The sequence below is a fragment of the Pollachius pollachius genome (genome assembly GCF_949987615.1).
Source record: "Pollachius pollachius genome assembly, chromosome: 20".
NCBI classification, from domain to species: domain Eukaryota; kingdom Metazoa; phylum Chordata; class Actinopteri; order Gadiformes; family Gadidae; genus Pollachius; species Pollachius pollachius.
This window is the reverse complement of record NC_136953.1, coordinates 12,724,926-12,749,925: the sequence shown is the minus strand read 5'-3', so window position 1 is coordinate 12,749,925 and position 25,000 is coordinate 12,724,926. Positions and strand designations below refer to the sequence as shown.

The 25,000-nt window shown below is 49.3% G+C and overlaps 2 protein-coding genes across 10 annotated transcripts in view; both read left to right on the top strand.

Annotated features, from left to right (window-relative positions):
• Positions 1-11,373, top strand: part of mark2b (MAP/microtubule affinity-regulating kinase 2b) — a 45,711-nt gene extending 34,338 nt beyond the window's left edge. For 3 of the 9 annotated variants that reach the window (XM_079758311.1, XM_079758314.1, XM_079758309.1), the window contains exons 17-22: positions 235-381; positions 3,793-4,071; positions 5,888-5,914; positions 9,551-9,589; positions 10,332-10,441; positions 10,920-11,373. In XM_079758311.1, the coding sequence (XP_079614437.1) occupies positions 235-381; positions 3,793-4,071; positions 5,888-5,914; positions 9,551-9,589; positions 10,332-10,441; positions 10,920-11,299 (982 nt within the window). In that variant the 3' untranslated portion in view covers positions 11,300-11,373. The remainder of the gene's footprint in view (positions 1-234; positions 382-3,792; positions 4,072-5,887; positions 5,915-9,550; positions 9,590-10,331; positions 10,442-10,919) is intronic. The other 6 variants (XM_079758310.1, XM_079758317.1, XM_079758313.1 and 3 more) reach the window with 6 other exon arrangements.
• Positions 11,374-16,998: 5,625 nt separating this feature from the next.
• LOC307091442 (zonadhesin-like) lies at positions 16,999-23,478 on the top strand. The gene is made up of 11 exons (XM_079758419.1): positions 16,999-17,067; positions 17,158-17,286; positions 17,436-17,574; positions 18,040-18,201; positions 18,462-18,592; positions 19,361-19,557; positions 20,081-20,216; positions 20,513-20,665; positions 21,071-21,167; positions 22,361-22,410; positions 22,511-23,478. The coding sequence occupies exons 3-11, from the start codon at positions 17,441-17,443 to the stop codon at positions 22,672-22,674; spliced, it is 1,224 nt and encodes a 407-aa protein (XP_079614545.1). The 5' UTR covers positions 16,999-17,067; positions 17,158-17,286; positions 17,436-17,440; the 3' UTR covers positions 22,675-23,478.
• The last annotated feature ends 1,522 nt before the right edge of the window (positions 23,479-25,000 follow it).

Genomic DNA, 25,000 nt, shown 5'->3' with positions numbered 1-25,000 from the left:
CACCTCAACCCTGACCTCCTCCCTGACCTCCTCCTCCCTGACCTCCATCACCCTGACCTCCACCCTCCACCCTCTCCTCCATCCACCCTGACCTCCTCCTCCACCCTGACCTCCTCCACCCTGACCACCTCCTCCCTGACCTCCACCTCAACCCTGACCTCCTCCCTGACCTCCTCCTCCCTGACCTCCATCACCCTGACCTCCACCCTCCACCCTCTCCTCCATCCACCCCAGCCTAAACACTCCGGGCTCCCGTGCATCCACTGCCTCTGCTGCTGCCGTTCTCTCCTCCTCCTCTTCCTCCTCGCGCTCCCGCCACCACAAGTCCCTCTCCTCCTCCAACCATCCATGTCCCTCTGACCTCCACGCACCGAGGGCCAGGCAAGTCTCTCTCACACACGCACGCACTCACTCACACACCTGCACGCACCACAGGCCAGGCAAGTCTCTCACACACACATGCACGCACACACACACACACTCACACACCTGCACGCACCACAGGCCAGGCAAGTCTCTAGCACACACGCACGCATGTATGAACGCAAGCCCGCACCACTGGCACAGGCAAGTCTTTCACACACACACATGCACGCACACACACACACACACACACACCTGCACGCACCTAAGGCCAGGCAAGTCTCTAACACACACATACAGACGTTCAGAAACCAGGGGGAAATCCCCCACACCACTGACATCATAACACACACAGGTAAAGTACCCCAGCGTTGGGAAACTGTTCCATCAGCACTATCACGATGACATGTCGTAGGGACAGACACAACCCCAGCGCATCTAACGGCCCGGTCACGTGATGGGAACGCGCCAACGTACCCGGGTCTCCCACAGCGAGGTTAGAACCTTTTAGAAGAAGCCGGTCGGCCAAGGAACGATGTCCTATCAAAGAGGGCTAAATATGAGCGTACACTCGGCAGGGGTGAACCACCTAGGGGGATCGAACCGTTAAACCGAACGGTGTGACGCCACGCCCTACCAGCTCAGCTTACACGGTCACATCAGGGTCATGAGTTTAACCCCGAGGTAAACTGTGATTCACTCATACCTCAAAACGGACTAAAAAACAATTAATTTCCCCCTTTCGCTCTGACTCACGTTCACCACACAAAACTCGTTATCTTATTAAGCCCGTATCTCTGTTCTATAAGTATACCGTGTGAGTCAAGGAGGGGACAGCAGCAACGTTCAATCACGGCCCAGCCGTTACCGGCTGCCCTGTTGTCTGCCTGAATCCCTCTGCGGTCCCACAGAGTCGTCAGACGTGCCTTGTGTGACCCGGCTAGCATTGCAAAGCGTCCGCTGCCATGGAGACCGCAGCGGTTAAGGAAGAAAAACATAAACACAAGACTAAGAATACGGGACAAACTGGTTGGCATTTGTTTTTCCATTTTTTTGTCACAGGATTTGATTTCCTGCTTTTGCGTCTTGAGGCCGGCCAGCGGCCGTGAGAACGTGACCGGATTAGGAGCCGGCCGCTGAACGGGAAGGCCTTTAATTGTTTTATTCCCTGGTTAGGCATTAGCTTTCGTCGCTCCTTGAGGAGGTTAAAACCCCCGGAACCACCAGGAAACCCAAGGGCATCGTAGGTGACCTTTTTCAAGTGAAAGTCAATTCAGACAGCACCGAGATGAAGAACGCAATTTCGCATGTATTTATTTTCTAATAAGTACATAAATAAATAATTTAAAAAATCGCAACTCGATCAAAAATGTATCTGACGTAAGTGTTTCAAGTCCCCCTGAGGTCATAAGCTGCATGCAGCATAATGCATATCGACCTTCTTTAATACGTTTAAAGCGTTTAAGTATTCAACCGGACATCTCGGGAGGTCTCTGCCTGGACTGCTGAGCTGAACCTTCACGAAAAGTTTTATGTGAGGTTTTGTCCCGAACAGTTCGTATTGACTTGAATGGGTCTCCTCAAATCGCGTTTTAAAGCAGACAATATATTACCTTTATTTTTATATATTTCTGTCGAGCCCACTTCCTGTTTCCTCACATGTGAGAGCCATGAGTTGTGGTTTGGACGGGGGTTAGGGTTATTCTGCTCACTTTCAGCCACCTTATCACAACCCCAACTTCCTTACAAACCACCAAACCAATGTCCATCAAACAGCGACACAAGCCGTCCGTCATAAAGTTCCTCTGTCCGTTTCTACCTGACCGCGTCGTATTCCTTCTCCATCTCCAAAGATGATTTTATTTTCAGTAATTTACAGTTATTTTTTGGGAGCACTGCGTGCAATGCGTTTGAACACTGAGAAGGTTCCTCATTGGTCGCGAAAGCTAACATTGTTTAGGCAAATGATCATTGGTGAATACACTGCAGCGCCCTCTGTTGGCCCGTACCGGTATTTCACTCCACCAAGATAACTGAACGTTTGTGCCTTACATTTATTTTTCTTTGAAAAAATAAATGATTTGAGGCCACCTGGTGATACAAATATTAATACAAATGTTGCGGAAGGAAAGAATCCCGATCTTCACATTCATTTATCAATTGATTAATTGAATTCATTCCCCATCCCAATCGAGTGCAGATGAAGAAATCGTTATTTTTTTTTTGTATCTGGGTCCATGTTGGTTCTCTGTCGGGGGAACTCTCGTCCACCGGTTCCCCGATGTCCGTGATGTTGGTCGGGGGGGTGTGTTCGGTTCTGTGTGGTGTGTTTCTGGTTGGATGAGTTTGTGTCGCGCCACTCTCTGGGCTCCTGGCCATGTATTGTTGGCCTGCCTGTGTGTATTGTGTTGCATCTAGCCTTTTTTATTTATTTTTTTGCAGTTTGCATGGCAAGCGTTGCAGAACACACGCATGTGCACAACACAAACACACGCACACACCTCTTTCAACGCAAACGTCAAGAATTATCAAAGTGGTTAATAGTGCCTTGCTCCCCTGCGATGGCGCGTGTGTGTGTGTGTGTCTGCGTCTTAATAACCCACCAGTGTTGTTTGCGGTTCGCTCTGTAAGGTCTTTATGGATGCCTTTTGCAACAGAAATGAATTGTTTTAAATATAGATGTTAACTGAGACATTCTGCCTCTCCTCCCCCCCACCTTTCTCACTTTTTGTATTTTTCCAAATTCCTCTTCCTCTTCCCACTCCTCTCTCTGTGCCTCCTCCTCTTTCTCCCTCCGCCCCCACGCCCACTCATTGTCCTCTTCTCACCTCTCCTCTTCGTCACACCTCATCTTCTCATCGCTCTGCTTCCGGTCGTACAACTTTCCGATGACGCCAATTTATTTTCCTCCCTCCCTCTCTTTCTCTTCTCTTATTTCCTGTTCTGCCTCTCCTCCTCCTCCTCTCTCCTTCCTCGCCCCAACCTCTCTTCTCTTCTTACCTCACCCTGTTCTCCACCTCCTCCTCTTCCTCCTCTCTCTTTCTCCTCCCCCATCATCTTCCTCCTCCTCCTGCCTCTCCTCCTCCTCTCCTCCTCCTCTCCTCCTCCTGCCTCTCCTCCTCTCTTCCTCCTCTCCTCCTCCTGCCTCTCCTCCTCTCCTCCTCCTCCTCTCCTCCTCCTGCCGCTCCTCCTCTGCCTCTCCTCCTCTCCTCCTCCTGCCTCTCCTCCTCTCCTCCTCCTGCCTCTCCTCCCCTCCTCCTCCTGCCTCTCCTCCTGCCTCTCCTCCTCTCCTCCTCCTGCCTCTCCTCCTCCTCCTGCCTCTCCTCTCCTCCTCCTCCTGCCTCTCCTCCTCCTCCTGCCTCTCCTCTCCTCCTCCTCCTGCCTCTCCTCCTCCTGCCTCTCCTCCTCCTCCTCCTCCTCCCCCCACAGTGTCCCGGCCCAGCGGCCCCCGGGCGCCTCCCCGTCCGCCCACAACATCAGCGGCAGCACGGCCGCGGGCGCCGCCGGCGACCGCGCCAACTTCTCGCGCGGCGTGGGCATCCGCAGCACCTTCCACGCCGGGCAGCAGCGCGGCGCCCGCGACCAGCAGGGCTCCGCCTACCCCGGAGGCCCCGCCTCCCCCTCGCTGTCGCACGGCAACAGCCAGGCGCGGCGCACGCACGGCGCCACGGGCATCTTCAGCAAGTTCACCTCCAAGTTCGTACGCAGGTGAGGCGGCCGCGGGGGAGGGGGTCAAAGGGCGTAGACGTGTGTTCAGGGCGTGTGGATGAGGACTGACGTGTTGGCGGCGTGTTTTTGTTGATTTCTCGGTTTCTGTATCTGTTTTGGGTCGTTTTCAATGGGGGAGGGTCTGATGGGGGGACTAGAGGCGACAGGGCCGCCAGCCAATCAGAAGGAAGCGTTCGTAATTCCTGATGCTGTTCCGTCCAATCCGACGAGTTCATTTAACGCCACTGTGTTTTGAGAGTTTCTACTTTTTTGCGTTTTTTTTTGCCACTATGGCGGCACTGCCCTGTTCACACCGTAGCCTGGAAATGATGGCTTGAAGGAGAAACCTTGTTCCCTAGCACACGTTGAAGATGGATGACTAACTAGGGGAGGGGGCTGTGAGGGATGGAGCCTTTTTTTGTTCAGTTTTTTTATTAAGTCGCTTGGACGATTTTAAAATGGACGCCGCCTCTTCAAAAGCTTTCAGGGCCACAAGGAGGGCTTGGAGCAGTGTGGTAGAACACCGCAGGAAGGTGGAGGTTTAAAGGGAGGAGGCCGCCTGTGTGTGTGTGTGTGTGTGTGTGTGTGTGTGTGTGTGTGTGTGTGTGTGTGTGTGTGCGCGGGTTCAAGGCAATGGAAAAAAGGATAGAGGGACATTTATGGCGGTGACTAGTGCTCACAGGACAAGGAAAGGAACACAAACACCAAGGTGCACGTGTCAGACACCGTCACACGCGGTCCACGGGGGACATCAGGTGTGGCGTCGTGACATCATCCCGTCTGACTCACCGGGGCCAGTCGGGCGGCGAGCACATATCGAACTGAGATAAGCTTCTAGATTGTTCTTCTAAGACTAGGTGTGTGTGTGTTTGTAACAGAGATAATGGTCTCGATTTTACTTCTAAGACTGTGTGTGTGTGTGTGTGTGTGTGTGTGTGTGTGTGTGTGTGTGTGTGTGTGTGTGTGTGTGTGAAAAGATGGAAGCTCAGACAAGCCGATCTCCAGACCCTCCCACTCAAAGATAGCTCCGTGGTGACAGTATCCATGGTTACACTGGAGATATCACTTTTCTCTCGACTATAAATACCACTGTTGGGGACACCTTGGTTCACACACACAGTTGTATTTTATAAGCCAATTACATGGCATCCCCACAACACTTTTCTATCCTGTGAGGGCGTGTGCGTACATACATATATGCATGCTTGAACTTGTTGGATATTGTATTTAATTCCTCCATTCTTTAGTTTTGCTCTTTGTGTGTGTGTGTGTGTGTGTGTATGTGTGCGTGTGCGCGCCTTGCGGGCAGGGCAACAGTTTCTATACAGCGTGCTTGTGTACTTTATTTTCTTTGCAATATGTGCTTATTTCATTTCACAGTACCACCCTGTTCTTCCCGAGATGGTATGGCCTGCAGCCCCTTTGTGGCTGATGGAATGTTCCATCTCATGTAGCCAGGGGGTTTACGGGGGTTTTCCTAAACAAGGTGTTTTTTTTGATGAGTGTGCCCAGTGGGTTAAGATGAGCCATCTCATTCAGACCACGACTGTAGTTCCTCCTTAACAGTTTGCTTAAACCAGTAAAAACCGTAACCCAGTCATCAGTAACTCACTCTGTGTAACATCATCAACTCAAACACTTTTTATTTTTGTTCAATGTTGTCTGGAAAAAGAAAAAAAATTAACGCTTCCATTTTTCATTTCATTTTTTTTCCTGCTGATTCTGCAGGATTGTCTTTTCACAGCGGAGTCACTGAAGCTTACGTTTACACCGACTTTTTCTTTTCTCCTTCCTTTATCCCCTTGTGTTTTTGTAGAAATCTCTCGTTCAGGTTCCCAAGAAGGTAGGCAACTTCCCAATGTTGACTATAACCCTTGATGTGTGTATGTATATAGATATAAATATGTCCTCTCCCTCCCATATATATTATATATATATATATATATATATATATCTATATACATGCATTTTCCTCCCTTTTTTTGGTGTTTCATGCAGCTTATTGTTTGAGATCTTCCCTCGTGGCTTGAGCCTCTTAATTCTATCCCTTTTTTTATATTCTGTGGTTGGACACTTTTGTTGTTTTTAATTTGATATTCATACTTTGATATGGAGTGATACAGCCTTTTTTTATTTTCTGTGCCCTTCCCTCATGACTAACCTCCCTTTCCACTCATGCCATCAGCCATGACACGCACATTAACACCCACTCACCCACCTCCTGTCTCTCTCTCTCTCCATCCATCCCTCCATCAGATCCTCCTCCATCTCCCACCCTCCACCCTGCTGGGTTTATCTAGGTGTGTGTGTGTGTGTGTGTGTGATAAGCGTCTAGATTGTACTTGTAGGACTAGCTGTGTGTGTATCCCCACCACGGCATTTAATAATGTGGTTTAATAGTGACCGCCTCCCACAACACACTCTCTACTCCGTCCCATTCATAACTCAACCCACGTGGACGGCCATGTTCCCCACCACCACCACCCTGTTATAACCATCACTGTTCCCCCTAACGGTCTTCCCTGCCGCTCGCACACTATTGGTTGAGGCTGAAGTTGTCCGTCAGCCCTGAGGACGCGTTGAGTCGGGTGGATCATAAGCCTTGTGTCCACCATTTTGGATAGACGGAGGACTATAGCTAACGTTAGACTAGCCGAGCACACGTATCGTGCTGCTATCACACAACGGCGTCAACCGATGCTCTCCAGGAACCTTTCGTCGTTGCGGCTCCGACCAAACCGAAACCGGTTCGATCCCGCCTGACCGGCCGAGTCGATTCGGAACCGGTTAGTTCTCCCCCCCCAGCACCGCCGCCGCCGCCGCCGACTCCTCGCGCTCGTCGGCTGTGCTCGTCGGCTGAGACCACCAGGGGCGTCCCTGCGTGGCCCACCGCCCATCCCGGTGCGTGGTGGGTCGGTGGGTCGATGGGGAGTCGCAAGGGGCTCCGTCGCTACGAAGGAACCGTTACATGAGGCCGCGCTTACAGCTTTAACTGAGTAGCGCGTTGAGCGTGTCTTCACGAGCGCTTGTGTATTCAAGAAGTTGGGGTGGGGGTGTGTGTGGGGGGGGGGTGAGTTCATGCCCAGTTAGTCTGGTGTGAGGGGTGGTGGTTCTGGAGGAGGAGGAGGAGTCAGGGGGGGGGGGGGGCCGCACCGTCTGTCTGTCCCACCGCACACTTCCTGGAGGCTGCGCTCTCACTCGTCTTTCCTTTCCCATCCTGTTCATCCTGTCTTTCACCGGATCCCTCCCTCCCTTCCTCCCTTCTCCCTCCCCCCTCCTCTCCCTATCGCTCCCCCCTCCCTGTCTAACGGCAGCAACACCACAACTGGACGACCTTGTCCTGAGCTGACTGGAAATAAAATGGCTTTATGCCAGGGACACACACACACTTATAAACAAATTCTAACTTTATCAGCCAGTTTCGGTCACCGGGTGTGCCCCCATAGATTTGATTGTGGGGCGGAGCTAAGCCTGCGTTTAGAGCAGAACCAGTAAGCTGGTATATTAGTTACACTCTTGTCTTGAAGAAGGAGAGGTTTTGAATAAAAGCAGGCTGATAAATGCCCTAAATGTTATTGTAAATAACCATACACACATACATGCACACAGGCTCCTGCATTCGTAAAGTGCACCCTCAGAGGGAGTGGGGCCGGCTCTATCCAGCAAGTAGGTCAGTGTTCTGCAGCGTAAATAACGGTCCACGTGTCCACCTAGTGGTGGGAACACGCAACTGCACCACCGCAAGGACCAACTTAACGCGTGGGGAAGAAATAGCAGAGGGTTAATTGGACCAATATGAAATATCTTTAATGTAAATGGGCGACTGCTCGCTCATTCTGAAAAGGGGGGTGGGGGGTGGTAGACTCCTTCACCTGGCTGACCCAACACACATCCCAATGAGGTTGTGATTCTGGACTAACTTGGCATTTTTAGACATTTATCATTTAATACCATTCAATAATAATTCATGGTTGTGGATATCTCAACGGCAGAGCTAATAGGTGATCTCTAATGGAGGGGTGCTTCTCTCTCGCAAGTCGTGGCAGCCATGTTGTGGCGGCCATTTTGCTTTCGCCTACAACATCCCGGCGAATTTGCGTAAAATCCGTGTGAGGGTGTGTTCACCCTGTCACGCGCCCCCCCCACACACACGGCCCGTCGCCCTCCATGTCCCCTCCATGACCTGTATGTTGACCCTAACCGTACCTTTCTTTTGCAGCGGCTCGTCCAGCTGTCGTCTCATTGTCCTGTTCTTTTTCACTAACCCCCTTTTTTTTTATATCATTTTATGGATGTTTATGTTTTTGACTCATGACGGGATGAACATGAGCAGGCGCTGTCTTTTTGTCTTTTTGTTTTTGTTTCCCACCAGCTGTGTTCGCATGTCAGCTGTTTTTGTTTGTGGTTTTTTATTTCTGTTGCTGTCGCTCTCGATCTCCCCTTGCGTTGCTTACACTTACGTCGGCTTTGCCTCTGCTGCTGTTGTTTATTTTGGAGCGCTAAGCCGTCGTGAGGATGAATCCGTACGCGTGTGGAAGTCATGTTTTGTAATGTGTGTTTTCAGTTGTTTTTTTTTTAAGGACTTTTCCCAGAGTGTGCGCGCGTTGTTCTATTGTCTGTTTTTAGTAGAACATTCTGTGTAGCCTGGGTGTTACTAATTCCAGAAGGTTCTAGGTCATTATCATTAACACCCTATCCCGGTCCTGTGGTCTCAGATCTATCATGTCGGGGCTCAAACCATTCCATTCCATACCATTCCATTCCAAACCATTATATTCCATTCGAAATCATTCCATTCCAAACCATTCCATTCCAAACCATTATATTCCATTCGAAATCATTCCATTCCAAACCATTCCATTCCAAACCCATTATATTCCAATTCAGGCTATTAAATTCCATTCCATTGAATTCCAATTCAGTCCATTAAATTGGAATTACATTGGAATTTCAAACCATTCCCATCTATTCCATTTTCACAGTATTCCTAGAACTAGATTATGTTTAGAGTCATTCTATTCCACATTTAATGTGAACCACATAAGTATAAAGGCCTGGACAGAAGAAAGAATCGCAGCCCGAAAGCTACGCGCATCAAGGCCGGGCAGCAGATCCAGTAGCAGTCATTAGCTGCAAAGCATCATGGGGGGTGTAGGCCCCAGGTGACGCAATGTGAAGGGTGGAAGGTGGATTGAGCGATGGAGGTTCCCGAGTCAGGGAGGTGGATTGAGTTGGATGGTTGTGGAATGGTGGGGGTCCTTGCTGGGTGTTTGAATCGTAGGAGCGGGCTGTTTGGGGGGGGGTTTGCTACGGCGCGTCCCTGTACCCTCGGCTGTATGACTTTAAAGAGGCGCCAATGTGTTGTAGGGTGGATGATGTTTACGTCCCTTTAGTCCTTAAGCTGAAGCCCTTATATTATACACACGTTTTTTCCTTTTTTCCCTTCAAAACAACTAAACTTGTGTTGATTTTCCTCGAGGAGTCCGTATGAGGGAGAGGGTCGGGAAGAGGGGAGCAGGTGAGGAACCCCAGAACCCGACAAAACTACAAATCCCCACATTTTTCCTACACTTTACCCCAAATGAAAAACCGCCTGCTGACTGCCCAATCAGAACACTAGCAGATTACCCAATCAGTAGACTGATCCGAAGGCCGTGCTTGGTTTGTGAGTGGCTGGGAGACGGGGTTTCCAATAACGGGGCTGCGATTGGCCGGTGATGGGTGCCTATGCTGTCGGGTCTTAACCAATCAGGGGTGTCGGTGTGAAAGGGCGGACTGGTCGGGAATGCTGGCGTCCCGGTGGGAGAGTGCATCTGGGCGGCTGGAAGAGGTGCATGGGTGTGTGATTGCGTGCGTGTGGAAAACCTATGATTTACCTCCTCTTCTGCTGCGCCCGGGAGTGTATCTTTGTGTGTGTAGGAAAAAAAAAGACAATTTGGTGTTAAAATTGTAACACAACTTGTGTTAATCAAGGTACACACACACAAAGGTACGTCTGGGTGTGTGTCTTGAGTCATCTCCACACCGTCATCCTGCTCTGACCTCTATCCTTCATCTTCCCCTGATCTCCTGTTTATGCTTTCTGAGACCATCCTGAATTCTCTTCTTGTGTGACTTTCCCGTTTTATAACCCTTGTCTCTCCTTTTGTATCCTCTCTGTCTCCATCATCCTCCCTCTCTCTCTTTCTTTCTCGCTCTCTTTTTCTCTCTCTCTCTCTCTCTCTCTCTCTTTCCCCCCACCCCCCCACCCGTGGGTGCAGGTCGATGCTGAGCAGCACGGTGGACAAGTCTGAGAAGACGTCCGGCGGCGTCCTCTCCTCGTCCTCCAACAACGACGAGAACAACTCCTCGCCCGGCTCCGGGAACACGGGTACGAATCCCCTCCAGCTATCATCTCTCTCTCTCTCTCCACCCTCTCTTTATCATCTCTCTCTCTCCACCCTCTCTTTATCATCTCTCTCTCTCCACCCTCTCTTTATCATCTCTCTCTCTCTCTCTCTCTCCACCCTCTCTTTATCATCTCTCTCTCTCTCCACCCTCTCTTTATCATCTCTCTCTCTCTCTCTCTCCACCCTCTCTTTATCATCTCTCTCTCTCTCTCCACCCTCTCTTTATCATCTCTCTCTCTCTCTCTCTCTCTCCACCCTCTCTTTATCATCTCTCTCTCTCTCTCCACCCTCTCTTTATCATCTCTCTCTCTCTCTCCACCCTCTCTTTATCATCTCTCTCTCTCCACCCTCTCTGTCTCGCTCTCTGTCCCTCGCTCTCGCTCTCTCCCTCTCTGTCTCCCCCTCTCATTCTTTCTCTCTCCCTCCACCCGCTCACCACATCTCCCCCCCTCCCCCCAGGCGGTACCGGTACCCCCCCGGCTCCGGGCACCACGGGCCCCGGCGGCCTGGCCCCGGCCTCCAAAGACCTGTCCAACAAGCCGCGCTCGCTGCGCTTCACGTGGAGCATGAAGACCACGTCGTCCATGGAGCCCGGCGAGATGATGCGGGAGATCCGCAAGGTGCTGGACTCCAACGGCTGCGAGTACGAGGCCCGCGAGCGCTACATGCTGCTGTGTGTGTCGGGCAACCCGGCGCGCGACGACTTCGTCCAGTGGGAGATGGAGGTGTGCAAGCTGCCGCGCCTCTCGCTCAACGGCGTGCGCTTCAAGCGGATCTCCGGTACCTCCATCGCCTTCAAGAACATCGCCTCCAAGGTGGCCAACGAGCTGAAGCTGTGAGCCGCCCCGACACCCTCGATGGGGTGGAGAGGCTGAGGGGGTGACCTCATCACGTGGGGTGAATGTGTTTTTTTTTTGGGGGGGGGGGGGGGGGGGGGGAAGCGGGGGTTTGGGTTACATCGAGGGGGTGGAGCCTAAAGAGGGGTTGACGGGGGATGGGGGCGGGTTTTGGGGGAGGGCCCGACAGAACCGCGGTTGCGTTTAGGGCGTCATGATTCTTTTGTGTTCTGTTAACGGACTGTTCCTGTTGGCTGATTGTTATCGGAGACGTTTCTCGTTTGCGCGTTTCTCCACCTTGATAATTGGTGGGGGGGGGGGGGGGGGGGGGGTTGATGATGTAAGGCTGGGTTGGTTCCTCCCGCTCCACCAGACGCTCTGCAGGGGACTGAAAAAGACCTCCATCTCCTCCTCCACCTTCGGCGTTCCTCGTTCGAACGTTCAAATCAGTTCAACCGTTCTGTCTCCTCTTCATTCCTCCCCCCCCCCCCCCCCCCCCCGAAGACGAGGACAACATCAACAGCCAGGGAGGGGAGGAGCCTCTGCTTCTCTAGGGAGGGGGTCAAAGGGGAGGGTCTCTCCCTCTCTCCCTCCTGTGTTCTCCCCCTTCCATGTGTTCAGCTCCTCTCTCCCCCCACCTGCACCCTCTGGGGAGTTTGTTCCTCTGGGTGGAGGGGTGGGGGGCGTGGCTCTGGGATGAATGGAAGAAGATGATAGGATGAAGGGGAGGGCGAGACGGTGGAGAGACAGAAGGCACTAGAGAGAGAGAGAGAGAGAGAGAGAGAGGGACGGCAGGGTTGGACGGGGAACAATTCGTTGGACCCTGAACGTGTCCTGACCCCTCAAACCCCCTCCCCCATCACCCACGCTTCCAAGAGAACGGACCCTCGACCACACACACACACACACATACACACACACACACACACACGCAGAGATATTCACTCGCTCCACCTGTTGATGGAGCTGAACGGAACACCACCTTGATGCCCCATCTAACCCCCCCTCACCCCCACTCTAATATGACACTCCACTCACCCCCTCCCTTCCCCATTGCCTTCATTCTGGACTTGGAAAAAAAAAACACAAGCGCGCGCGCGCTCACACGCAAGACACGCACACACAATGCACACGCGCCTCCTCGGATACTTTAGGTTAGTTTGTTTTCCTCTCCCCTCACGCCAATGATGCAAGTTCCTGTCGGACTTGACGATGATGACACGACGATGATGACGTCGTCACATGTATAAGATGGTGTGTGTGTGTGTGTGTGTGTGTGTGAGAGAGAGAGAGAGAGAGAACGTTCCCCGTTTCTTATTTCTCTTTAACAGAAACAGTTGTGCACTGGAAAAGCAGGGTGGAGTCAGGAGGGGGTCGGGGCCGGTGGGGCTGTCTCACGATGGTGGGGGGTGGTCGGTTTTGTTGTCTCTTCGTTTTTTTTTGTTCTTTTCTTCGGTTCGTGTGTCGTCGTTCTTTTTAATGTTTCCCGCCTTTCCGTGGAGTACGGACGAGCGTGTAGGGTCGTAGTGTGTCTGTGTCGCTCCGCTAGCCCGCGGCGGCGGGGCACCAATGATTCTGTTATGTCGAGAATAAATTCAGTTGATCATGGTTTTGTTTTTGTTTCTTTTTAATGTTATTGTATTTTACATTTTTATGGCTTTCGGTTGACATCGCGCCTTCTTACACAGAATGTCTACCTGGACACCCCCCCCCCCCCCCCCTTTTCTCTCATTTGTTCACTTCAGTGCCCCCCCCTTATATACACACACACACACACACACACACACACACACACACACACACACACACACACACACACACACACACACACACACACACACACACACACACACACCCAACGTCTGTCAGATTACGTGTGTTCCCACGGAGGTATTCTGTTTTTTTTTGGGGGGGGGGGGTATTTAACTTGTGCGTGTGTTTGCGTATATAAAAGATCACTGGAAAGTCAAACGGGGAAAAAATATGAATGGTGAATTATTTTCTCTTCTACGTTGATTTGATAATATTCTATTTTTATGTCATATAAAAATTACACGAAAAAAACGACGGAAAAAAAAAACACAATGTCGGGGTTTGTACAGGTTTAGATTTGGGGGGGGGGAGCTACAGGGATCATATCATTGCTGCCTTTAATTGTACAGCACCTTTTATCTGCACAAACACACATTCACGCTCATACGCCACTTCCTTTGTGTACCGAGTACTAGACACACACGAGCAACACACCCATGCAGAGTTGTACGGTGACTCCAGATTGAGGAACTGTTGTTCATAGTGAAGATGGCAAGTCGTCTGAAAACATGACGAATGAATAACTTTTTGTTTTTGTTTGTCCTAGTTTATTTTTACAACATGGGGGGTATGAACTGGCCTGTTTATTGGCTGTCAAAAGGAGGAAGGAGAGAACCACAGAGGGGGAGGGAGGCAGAAGGAAGTTGGGTTGAACTGTTGCGCTTTTATTTTGGAGGGCATTTCTTTGTTTTTTTTTATCCGTTTTATTTTGTTATCAAGCAACGCCGTGATGATCGCAGCCAAGTCAACAAGATACCACCCATATCCGAGCACGTGTCTGCGCGCGCAAAAAATAAAGCTCAAAACAAAAGTAAGATACCGACCGTGACTCAACGTAAACACTCAGGTCCTTATCTCTCCTCCCTGCTCCCTACATGCTCCCATCGGTGGGGGAGCGGACGTAGCGAGCGATTGCGTAAACTATTTCCTGTCGGCCAGCGTGTGAGCAGCGAGATGTTATAGGGTCACTCGGACGGGCTCTCTATTTTTATTTTGTATTATTATTTCACATGGACACGCCCACCGTCGCCCTCCGCATCTGTATCCATTTCCGAACGAGGCCGAACCCCTACTTTACGCTTTTCGGATTCCTCTACTCTTTGATTTATTTTATTTTCTTTCCACCTCTCCTCCAGAAGTTGATCATTGTATTACGGTGCTGGGTTTTTGGATTCTAATTATTATTATTATTATTACTCTGGCTGTTGCTGTTTTATTATTCTCTATCAGGGCTGATTTTAGTTCTCCTTATTCTTTTTTTTTTTTTTTTTTGTTTTACATTGCTGTAATTTACATTGATTTAAAAAAACGTGTTTTGAGCGAACTGTAAACTTTAGTGGTGGAAACGGGATGGGAGGGGTTGGTGGACTCCTGAAAAAATGTATGTTTTTGTGCAAAGATGAAATGATGAAAAATTACAATGATAGTAATAAAAACAATATTGAAAAAAAAATCGAGATGGTTTGTGTTTGGACAAACCAGCATATGAAAAGCAGTTGAAACATTTTTGTAACAGTATTCAAATGGTGGTTGATGTCATTATCAATAATGACAATTAGACCTAAGGGTCTGTTTCTAGGGGCATAAAGGTTGGAACTAGGCCCCTACAGAACCATATTATCTGACGTACTGTCCTCCGTTTAAAAAATGCTGAGCGTTGTTTTCAGACTAGTCTGCTGGAACCTAACACAGCTCGTTCTATACTCCTACATTCCTCAGACTTGTTTCAAATAAACAGACAATTGACCTGGTCCTTACTGTTTTAGGAAAGTGTTCTGGAGACGTGGGTTCAAGTCCCACCAAACATGTCCTCATTGATAACCAAGTACAGAAACAATCCGTTTCTTAGAAACAATGTAAATTCTGAAATAAGACCAGATTGTGGCCAGTGTCTCTGGCGCAGTTCATTATCACTCCTGGAGATATTGGTTCAAGTCACTCCAACCATACTCTCTGAAACCTAAAATATAATATTGTCAAATGTAACGTCAATTACAGACCTTGACAATATCATAGCCAGTGTCTAGGTGGAGCAGGTGAGAGGGCTGTGTGTTATCTCTGGAGTTATGTCTCTGGGGACAAAGCTTCAACTCCTACCCATCACACTCCTTGGCATCCTAATTACATTTTATAAACAATGTAATTCATTCTAAAGTAAACCGTAAACTCTCACCAAATCCTAGTTGGTGCGTAGGGGAGAGAGCTGTTGTGTATCTTATCTGGAGACATGAGTTTGATTCCTGCGATGGATGGTGGTGTGTGAATACCGTTATGAGGATAAATGAGTTTTAATGACTTTCTAGGTGAGTGGCTTAGTGTGTAAATGGTAAGACCTGCTGATGGTCTTACCATTGGTCGTCATGAAGAAATGCATTAGGGGTAACACTGTTGTTTTTTTATTGGTCGTCATGAAACAAAAAAGGGGTAACACTGTCGTTTCTCATTGGTCGTCATGAGTAACACTGTCGTTTTTCATTGGTCGTCATGAAGAAATGCATTGGGGTAACACTGTCGTTTTTCATTGGTCGTCATGAAGAAATGCATTAGGGGTGACACTGTTGTTTTTTATTGGTCGTCATGAAAAAAAACATAAGGGGTAACACTGTCGTTTCTCATTGGTCGTCATGAGTAACACTGTCGTTTTTCATTGGTCGTCATGAAAAAAACAGGGGATAACACTTTCGTTTTTCATTGGTCGTCACGAAGAAATGCATTAGGGGTAACACACTCGCTTTTCATTGGTCGTCACGAAGAAATGCATTAGGGGTAACACGCTCGCTTTTCATTGGTCGTCACGAAGAAATGCATTAGGGGTAACACGCTCGTTTTTCATTGGTCGTCACGAAGAAATGCATTAGGGGTAACACGCTCGTTTTTCATTGGTCGTCACGAAGAAATGCATTAGGGGTAACACGCTCGCTTTTCATTGGTCGTCACGAAGAAATGCATTAGGGGTAACACGCTTGCTTTTCATTGGTCGTCACGAAGAAATGCATGAGGGGGAACACGCTCGCTTTTCATTGGTCGTCACGAAGAAATGCATTAGGGGTAACACGGTCGTCTTTCATTGGTCGTCACGAAGAAATGCATTAGGGGTAACACGCTCGTTTTTCATTGGTCGTCACGAAGAAATGCATTAGGGGTAACACGCTCGTTTTTCATTGGTCGTCACGATGAAATGCATTAGGGGTAACACACTCGCTTTTCATTGGTCGTCATGAAAAAAAACATAAGGGGTAACACTGTCGTTTTTTATCGGTCGTCATGGGGGGGGGGGGGCAACTTACGCAGTCACTAAATTAATGTATGATGTACAAAAAAGTAGCAAGACCCTTTTAGTCCTAACACCCCCTACAGAGTGTTAACCAACACCCATTTACCGCTGCACCACCAAGACGCCGACAAGAACATTTTTTTTCTTTGAGGTCCACGCCGACAACGAGAACCGCTACAACAACCCGTCCATCTCCTACATTAAGGCTGTGCATGTTTACGTTGGCATGCAGAAGATCTCCATCCTGAAGGGAGGCACTGTTCAGGTAAAGAAGGACCAAAGCAGACTGAAAGTGACAGTAAATTAGACAGAACTCCCACTGTGGCAAGCTGTTCACTGCTGTTGAAGTGCTTTATGAAGGGTTTTTCTTAGAGCAATTTTATTGGCTCACCTGGTTATGTAGAAGTAAAAATGACAAATGCCATCAAGAAAAGCCAATGACTCCTCCATCTTCCCCTTAAGAACACCTCAGACATAGATTTGAAAACGTTCTCCAGCAATTGTGCTCCTCTAAAATGCGTCCTATTTTTCCAAAGCTGAACGGGACCAATGTAAACCTGCCCTTGACTCCCATCCCCGGCGTCTCGGTGTTCAAGTCTGGTAAACACTACACGGTTTCCATGGACTTTGGCGTCACCGTTCGATACGATGGGAACCACTTCATGGACATCAAGGTGATCAAAGAGTAAGTGGACTCCTGCTGTTCCCATTCACCTGTCAGTTGTCATGATAAGTGGCCAAGGACATTCCCTCATCCAAACCCTGTTCCCTACAGCTACCAGGACAAGTTGTGTGGACTGTGCGGAGACTACAACCTCAATGCCAAGGATGACTTCAGGAAGCCCGACGGATCTCTGACCCCCAACGCCAACGACTTTGGACACAGCTGGGTCACCGATCCAACGTAAGTACTATCACATGTCCGCCCAGACAGCTACATGACTACACCTGTGTTTGACTGTTAACACACTCATAGACGCAGTGAGAGCAGAATGAATCGGTCCATCATTAAACACTGAGTACTCACTGAGGTCTGGTCCGTCTCTCTCGTAGCTGCAATGCCAAGCCCAACACCACGGTTCCCGGCTGTACAGAGGAAGAGAAGGACCGATACGAGAGCTCTGGCTTCTGTGGCATGCTGCTGGACAAGAAGGGCCCCTTCGCCGTCTGCCACCGCAAAGTCAACCCCAATGTGAGTCGTCCTCCATCCCCATCTACACAACCACAAGAACACACTCATTGGATCACATACCACACACAAAGTGCAAAACATCTCTACACACGATCACATGGACACACTGGATCACACACAAACACAGTGAAACACATCGCAAATACTGACAGACACAATGTCCGGAAAGATTTAAACAACATGGATTAATTTACCTCTGCTGCTCTTAAGCAAAACCAGTCTAACATCGAGGTTGCGATGTTAGACTGAGAGAGAGAGAGAAACACAGAGAGAGAGAGAAACACAGAGAGAGAGAGAGAGAGAGAAGCACAGAGACAGAGAGAGAGAGAGAGAGAGAGAGAGAGAAACAGACAGACAGAGAGAGAGAGAGAGAGAGAGAGAGAACTGTAAGTCATCTAATACTCGTAATAATGTCCTTTGAATCACAACACCTGATAAAGTAGAGGGGGTTTTATATCTGTCTAGGCGTGAGGTGGAGACCCCCCTAGACAACGGCTTCGAGACCTCCGGCTGCACCCCGGCCGACCTCAGCGACTTCAACGGCCCCGCCAAGTGTGGAGCACTGGTGGACCCCACGGGGCCCTTCGCCGCCTGCCACGCCCACCTGGCCCCCGGCCCCTTCCAAGAGTAAGCTTTATGTGTGTGTGTGTGTTTGTCTGTGCATGTGTCTGTGTGTCTGGGTGTGTGTGTGTCTCTGTGTCTCTGTGTCTGTCTGTGTGTCTGTCTGTGTGTCTGCGTGTGTGTGTCTGTGTCTCTTTGTCTGTGTGTGTCTGCGCGTGCGTGTGTGTCTGTGTGTTCCCGTCCTCCTTGGGCACACTTTAAGGTGTTACCCTGCCTCTGTTGGCCCTGTTCTCCGTGTGACGTGGTGCTGCGTTGTGATTGGACAGCGACTGCGTGTTCGACCTGTGTGCTGAGCGGACGGACGCGGCGCTGCGCTGCGCCAGCTACGACGTGTACGCCGTGGCCTGCCAAGAGGCCGGGGTCCGGCTGGGCCCCTGGAGACAGCAGCTGGACTGTGGTACGATAAGGCCCGCCCATCTCACCCCATCTCACTCCCATCTCGCGCCATCTCACTCTCATCTCACCCTATCTCAGGCCCGTCATACTCCATCTCACTCCCACCATACTCCATCTCACCCCATCTCACTCCCATCTCACCCTATCTCAGGCCCGTCATACTCCATCTCACTCCCATCATACCCCATCTCACTCCATCTCATTCCCATCTCACTCCATCTCACTCCCATCTCACTCTCATCTCATCCCATCTCACTCATCTCATCCCATCTCACTCCCACCGTACTCCATCTCACCCCACCTTACTCCCATATCAGTCCCATCATACTCCATCTCACTCTCATCTCACTCCATCTCACTCCCATCTCACTCCATTTCACTCTCATCTCACTCCCATCGCACTCTGTCTCACTCTCATCTCATTCCATCTCACTCCCATCGTACTCCATCTCACCCCACCTTACTCCCATATCAGTCCCATCATACTCCATCTCACCCCATCTCACTCTCATCTCACCCCATCTCAGTTCCATCTCACTCTCACCACACTCCATCTCCCACCATCTCACTCCCAGATCCATTACACACACACACACACACACAAATATACTGTAGATAGGTTCAACACGCATGCATGCATGCACACACACACACACTCACTCACTCACTCACTCACTCACTCACTCACTCACAGCAAACAAGTTGGCAGCTGTACTAAACCTCTCTCTCTCTCTCTCTCTTTCTCTCTCTCTCTCTCCCCCCCCCCCAGCCATGAGCTGCAGTCCCAACAGCGTCTACGCCCCCTGCATGTCGCCTTGCCCCGCCTCCTGCGCCGACCTGGCCGCCCCCACCGACTGTGAGGTCACTTCCTGCGTGGAGGGCTGCCAGTGCGCGCCGGGCTTCATGAAGAGCGATTGCGTGCCCTACACTCAGTGCGGCTGCACCTTCCTCGACAGATACTACCCCGTACGTACCCCGCAAGATGGCCGCCGCCGTACTACACCGCTCACAGCCGAGGAACCGCGGTATAGAATATACCGATACAAATTAAATAACTATGTATAAAGATGACGAAGGTAATTATAACGACAGTATTATTATGGAGTAAACACAAATGCAGAAGTTGAAATAGAAGTGAGTGTGTTGATGTAACGTTTTAGAGTCTTGGAACTGATTGCGTACCGACTGTATTATAGTGATCATGGAAGAGCTAGGAGATAGTCAGACTCAGCAGAAATACTTCATACGAAACAACAAATACTTTAGGGGAAAACGGGCCACAAAATCCAGTTTACTTAAACACAGGAACAAAAATACATGGAAACTCGAGTTAAAAAAAAAGCAGGAACAAAATGGCCCCAGTGTAAACCTAGACCAACGTCTACGGCCGCCACAGCGTCCCCCCGGCTCTCCTCCTTCTGGTGTGCGTCGCCCCCCCCCCCCACTGACCGCTGCCCTGCGTCCTGTCTCCCTGCTCCTGCCGGTGCAGCTGACGGAGGCCTTTGTGACGGAGGACTGCGACCAGGCGTGCCAGTGCACCGCCACGGGCGCAGTGTGCCAGGCCAAGTCCTGCCCCGCCGACCAGGTCTGCGCCGTCAGCGACTTCAAACGGGACTGCTTCAAAGGTACGTGTTTTCATCTATATATATATATATATATATATTGTGTGTGTGTGTGTGTGTGTGTGTGTGTGTGTCTGTCCGCGATCGTCGGGTAAAGATAAGTATTTCCCGGACTGAAATCAAAATGTACCGTTAAAAATAAAATTGGTGCCACGTGTGCGTCACCTCCGTCCACGTTGAGTCTCCGTGTGTGTCTCCACGGCGTCCGTCTCCGTGTGTGTCTCCACGGCGTCCGTCTCCGTGTGTGTGTCCCTCCTCTGTTCACGTTGTGTCCCCGTGTGTGTGCGTCCTTAACGCAGCGAGCCCGTGTCTTAACCACGGCTGCCAGAACGGAGGACAGTGCGTGGTCCAGAACACCAGCTACTACACCTGCAGCTGTGCGGAGGGCTTCCAGGGGGTCTTCTGTGAAGCGGAGAAAATTGACGGCGGAGGGGGAGGAGCCGGCGGTCTGGGTACGTGGAGCCATTAAGAAATAACTCGAAACAGCACAGTTGTGTGTGAATGTGTCTGACGTCGCCGCAAAGTTCGAAGTCAGTGACGGGCTGGGACCTGCTTCCTTTGTGTTTTTCTCTCGCACAGAAATGTTAAAGTGGATGTAATGACAAAGAGGACATTGGAATTGCATGTCCTATTATCATCTATGATGAATGACAGATCCCAGTGATAATCATATCACTTAGCATTGCGGTTGGAAAGATATAATAACACTTTGCCATAATAAGTGCACATTAATCAACAACAGCTAATGCAATAACAAGCACTACTGTATAGAATAAGCATAGCGTCTTATCTACAGCACGTGGACGACGAGCAGAAGACTTTGATCGTGACCCTTTTGGTTTCTCTCGTTTTTCCAGAGACAAAGTGGATCATCGTGATCGCCGTCCTGGCGTCCCTCGCCGCCGTCGGCCTCATCGTGGGCGTGACGTTCTGCTTATGCAAGCGCAGTGCCAAGTAAGTGCTGACCCACGCGACCCAGGCCAAAGCGGGCCCAGGCGAATCCCGTTGACGCAGCGAGACAGACAGGGCACGACATAGCGACGCTATGGCTGAACGATTAATCAAATTCAATCTGAAATCGCGTAATAGAAGGCGATTTGCAAATCGTCCAAAAAATATAATATATATTTTTTTTAATCGCTTAATTTGTTACTGTTACAGTAATATCTGTATTTTTTTTTCTTTTACAATTCAAGTTAAATAAAGGTGTTATATGAATTAATGCATCAATTAATCTCAACACATAGGCGTGACCTAAAGGACAGAGCAGTTTATATGCTGACTGTTTCCAATGTTGTGTTGGTCGAACTATAGAATGGTTTATTGCTTGTTTAGCGAATACTACAGAACATAAGGAACCTTAAAAATAAAAATCGCATACAAAATTGCAATCTCAATATTGATCGAAATATCGCAATATGATTATTTCCCCAAATCGTTCAGCCCCAAGTGACACTCAGGAAGTTCTGTAGTAGTAAAACACAATGTTAACAAGTCATGTTTCAGAAGTGGAATGTACCGTTTATAAAATGTTTCCTTCATTGGTGCTGTGGAGGTTTTCCTTCTTTTGATTTTGGGCCATGTCTGTGGAACAAAAAAAACAAAAAGAGCAAAAACAAAAAAAAACAATGTCATGTTTGTTCCAGGTCTGAACATTATGTTGTTGAGCATAACCACAGACTAGTTCACCTATCTTACCCATCCGACATTCAGTACAAGCGCCACCAGGTTACGGTCGGTCACTTTGATCCCGGCATGGAAGGTTAAGGGGTTAAAGGGTTAAAGGGTCAGCTACGCACTGGACTCGCACGTGATCTAAGTGTTTTAGCACAAGAGAGAGAAACAGTTCTAGAAAGCAATCTGTAGGATGACTATTTATCAGTCGTTATCTTTGTTCATTCACAAACGTGATCTAGTGCGTAGCTACTCTTTGATCGGGCTAAAGAAAACCTCGGGGGGAAAACGGTTCTATTTGCTCGAAGGAACTTGATCTGCTTGGGACGAGGAAGCGCACTGCTGCCAGTTTCTAGATTTCTTTCTACTTACCTACTAACTTTTTTCCCTGGCTGTCTCGCTTCGTAAAAAGACGAAAGATCACACGTTTCTGGTTTGAAACTGTTTCTTCTGCGTTTGTTTACCCTCCACAGACACAAGACAACGACCTTTGAGCAGACCACTGTACAGATGGAAACGACAAGTAAGACTGATTCCAAATGTTTGCTGTCTGTCTCATATTCAAAGCTTTTAAAAGTTTAAAAAGATGAGGCAGCAATAAAAGAATGTTTTGTCTCCCACAGGTGCACCATACGAAGAATTAACAGAAGGGGCACAAGATCTAAAGCGCACCTCGAATTGGGGGGGGGAGATCATCAATCATGATGTACAAAAAAGTAGCAAGACCCCTTTAGTCCTAACACCCCCCCCAGCCCCTATGAAGGGGGGGATGGAGGGGTTCTGCTGACGTTGGGGGACCTTTTGGGGGTTCCCCCTTCTTGGTGACCGTGTGAGCGGGGACTCGAACCTGAGTCTACAGAGTGTTAACACACACTCTTACCGCTGCACCACCAAGACGCCGACCAGAACTTTTTTGGCGGTTATACTTGACTTTACCATTCACACGATAGAGAAATAAGATGTATCCAATGAGGTACCACTTGAACCCTGGTTCTGTGCGGGGACTCGAACCTGAGTCTACAGAGTGTTAACCCACACTCTTACCGCTGCACCACCAAGACGCCGACCAGAACATTTTTGGCGGTTATACTTGACTTTACCATTCACACGATAGAGAACTAAGATGTATCCATTAAGGTACCTCTTGAACCCTGGTTCTGTGCAGGGAACCTGAACCTACATAGTGTCTGAAAGCTCATCATGAAGGTCAGCTTCTTATTGGCCGTGTGAGCGGGGACTCGAACCTGCACCTGCAGAGTGTTAACCAAGACTACAATTCCCCATTCATAATATTCTACATAATGAGTAAATCAGAGGGCCTTGAAGCTTGGCCCCCAGAGTGCAAACCTACAGCTCTCTGCTGCCCCTCGGAGGGTGAATCATTGATACGGACATATCATGACGTTAAAACCTACATTGTGGTTCAATGGACACAAACATCAGCAGGAATTGATGTGCTCTCAACCGCACCACTGAGACAGGATCCACATGATCGATAAACTAATCAATAAAGGGGTTATGAATGACATTAAAATGTATATCTTCTATTTTTCTTTCTTAATTTGTAACCTCAAAACTGAGAATGAGGAAGTGCGCCAATCGAATTACATTTAATCAATTTTTCTTTCTCTTTAAGGGCGACCATCTAATTAAATTACATTTTATTTATTTTTTTCTCTCTGAGGGCGACCAGTGGCCACCAGCAGGGGGCGCCACCTGGGCCAACCCCGGTATAGCCTGGCCCTCATCAGTCCCCGGTACAGCTTCAGCGATGTGCTCCACACACACACACATTCACAGCCTAACCATGCACTTATAATAACCTTAAAGAACAAATAAAAACAAAGCACTCCTAATATTATTTCTCTTCAAAATGTGCTGAAAGTGTATTTTGGGGTGTCTCTAAAACACATCCTTTTACACTTAGTTCTTGTAAAAAGCCTATGGAAATATAAATAGAATAGTCAATAAATGAGAATGTGAATAACTGCTGCATAAGGTCATTTCTTTATTCTAAAAAAAACAAAATAACAAGCAGTTCATGAATCCACAATATAAACACCTTCTCACATACGGTAACACCATTAAGTACATTCTGGAAGGAAGAAATCAACGACGTAACAAAGCAATCACTTCTCAAAAAAGCACGATCAAAAAAAGCGGGAAAGCCACGTTTAAAGCCACACTAACTCATGGGGAAGACACGTCCAACGGGGACAAAATGGCCGCTGTGTAACCGGCAAAGTAGAAGAAGGGAGGAGGAGCTACTGTCGGATGCTTAGACCCACAAAACAAGGCTGGTGAAGCGGGCCGGGAGTTACGTCAACACGCTCAAACCAGCCGGCCGACGCGGTTCAGGGTGGAAGGAAAACTTTTAACGACACGGATATGAATTCGGTAAGATCACGAAACAAAACGGGTGTTGAATTAGCGTTCTAGTTTTTACAACCAAAGTGTAGGGGGAACTAAACGTGGTCCCGAAGCAGGACGTCGCCCCTCGCACCAACGTGTGCTTGCCGAGAGCCGCCGGGTGCCTGCGCTGTTGTACCTGGGGTATAAATAGCAGCGGGCTGATGATACGCAGGGCTTTAGACGGCGGTGACAGCGGGCTCATCTCACGCCGGGGGGGGGGGGGGGGGGGGGGGGGGGGGGGGGGGGGGGGGGGGACAGTGACACACTAGCTATCACTAAACTAACCTAGGGTTCACCTGCTGAACCAGACCGAAAGACCAAGGGGTGGGGGGGCACGGAGGAGGAAGTGGGGAGCAGGGGAGGTGCATTGTGGGAGTCTCGCTCCGGGGTCGCAGCAGGAGCAGGTGGGCCTCCAGCTGAGCTAGGGAGGAGGAGGAGGAGGCCGCCATGTTGGAACTCACCATGTACTAAATACAAAAACAATAATACAGACTCAAAGGTTCCCTTGTTTTGCTTTACTGCCCCCCCCCCCGTGTGTGTGTGTGTGTGTGTGTGTGTGTGTGTGTGTGTGTGTGTGTGTGTGTGTGTGTGTGTGAGATCAGAGTGGGGGACATCATTCCATCACTCCCTTATCTTTTTCCAGTTGGTTTCTCCCAGTTCTTCCTGGGTGGTTGGGTGTGGGGGGATGCTAACCTGACACC

Bases quoted from the DNA above. Each gene is read 5' to 3' on its own strand.
- LOC307091442 (XM_079758419.1), top strand. From the start codon at position 17,441: ATGCCAAGCCCAACACCACGGTTCCCGGCTGTACAGAGGAAGAGAAGG. The intron at 18,202-18,461 runs GTAAGCTTTATG...GTGATTGGACAG, and splicing joins GCCCCCGGCCCCTTCCAAGA to CGACTGCGTGTTCGACCTGT. The intron at 20,666-21,070 runs GTACGTGGAGCC...TCGTTTTTCCAG, and splicing joins GGGAGGAGCCGGCGGTCTGG to AGACAAAGTGGATCATCGTG.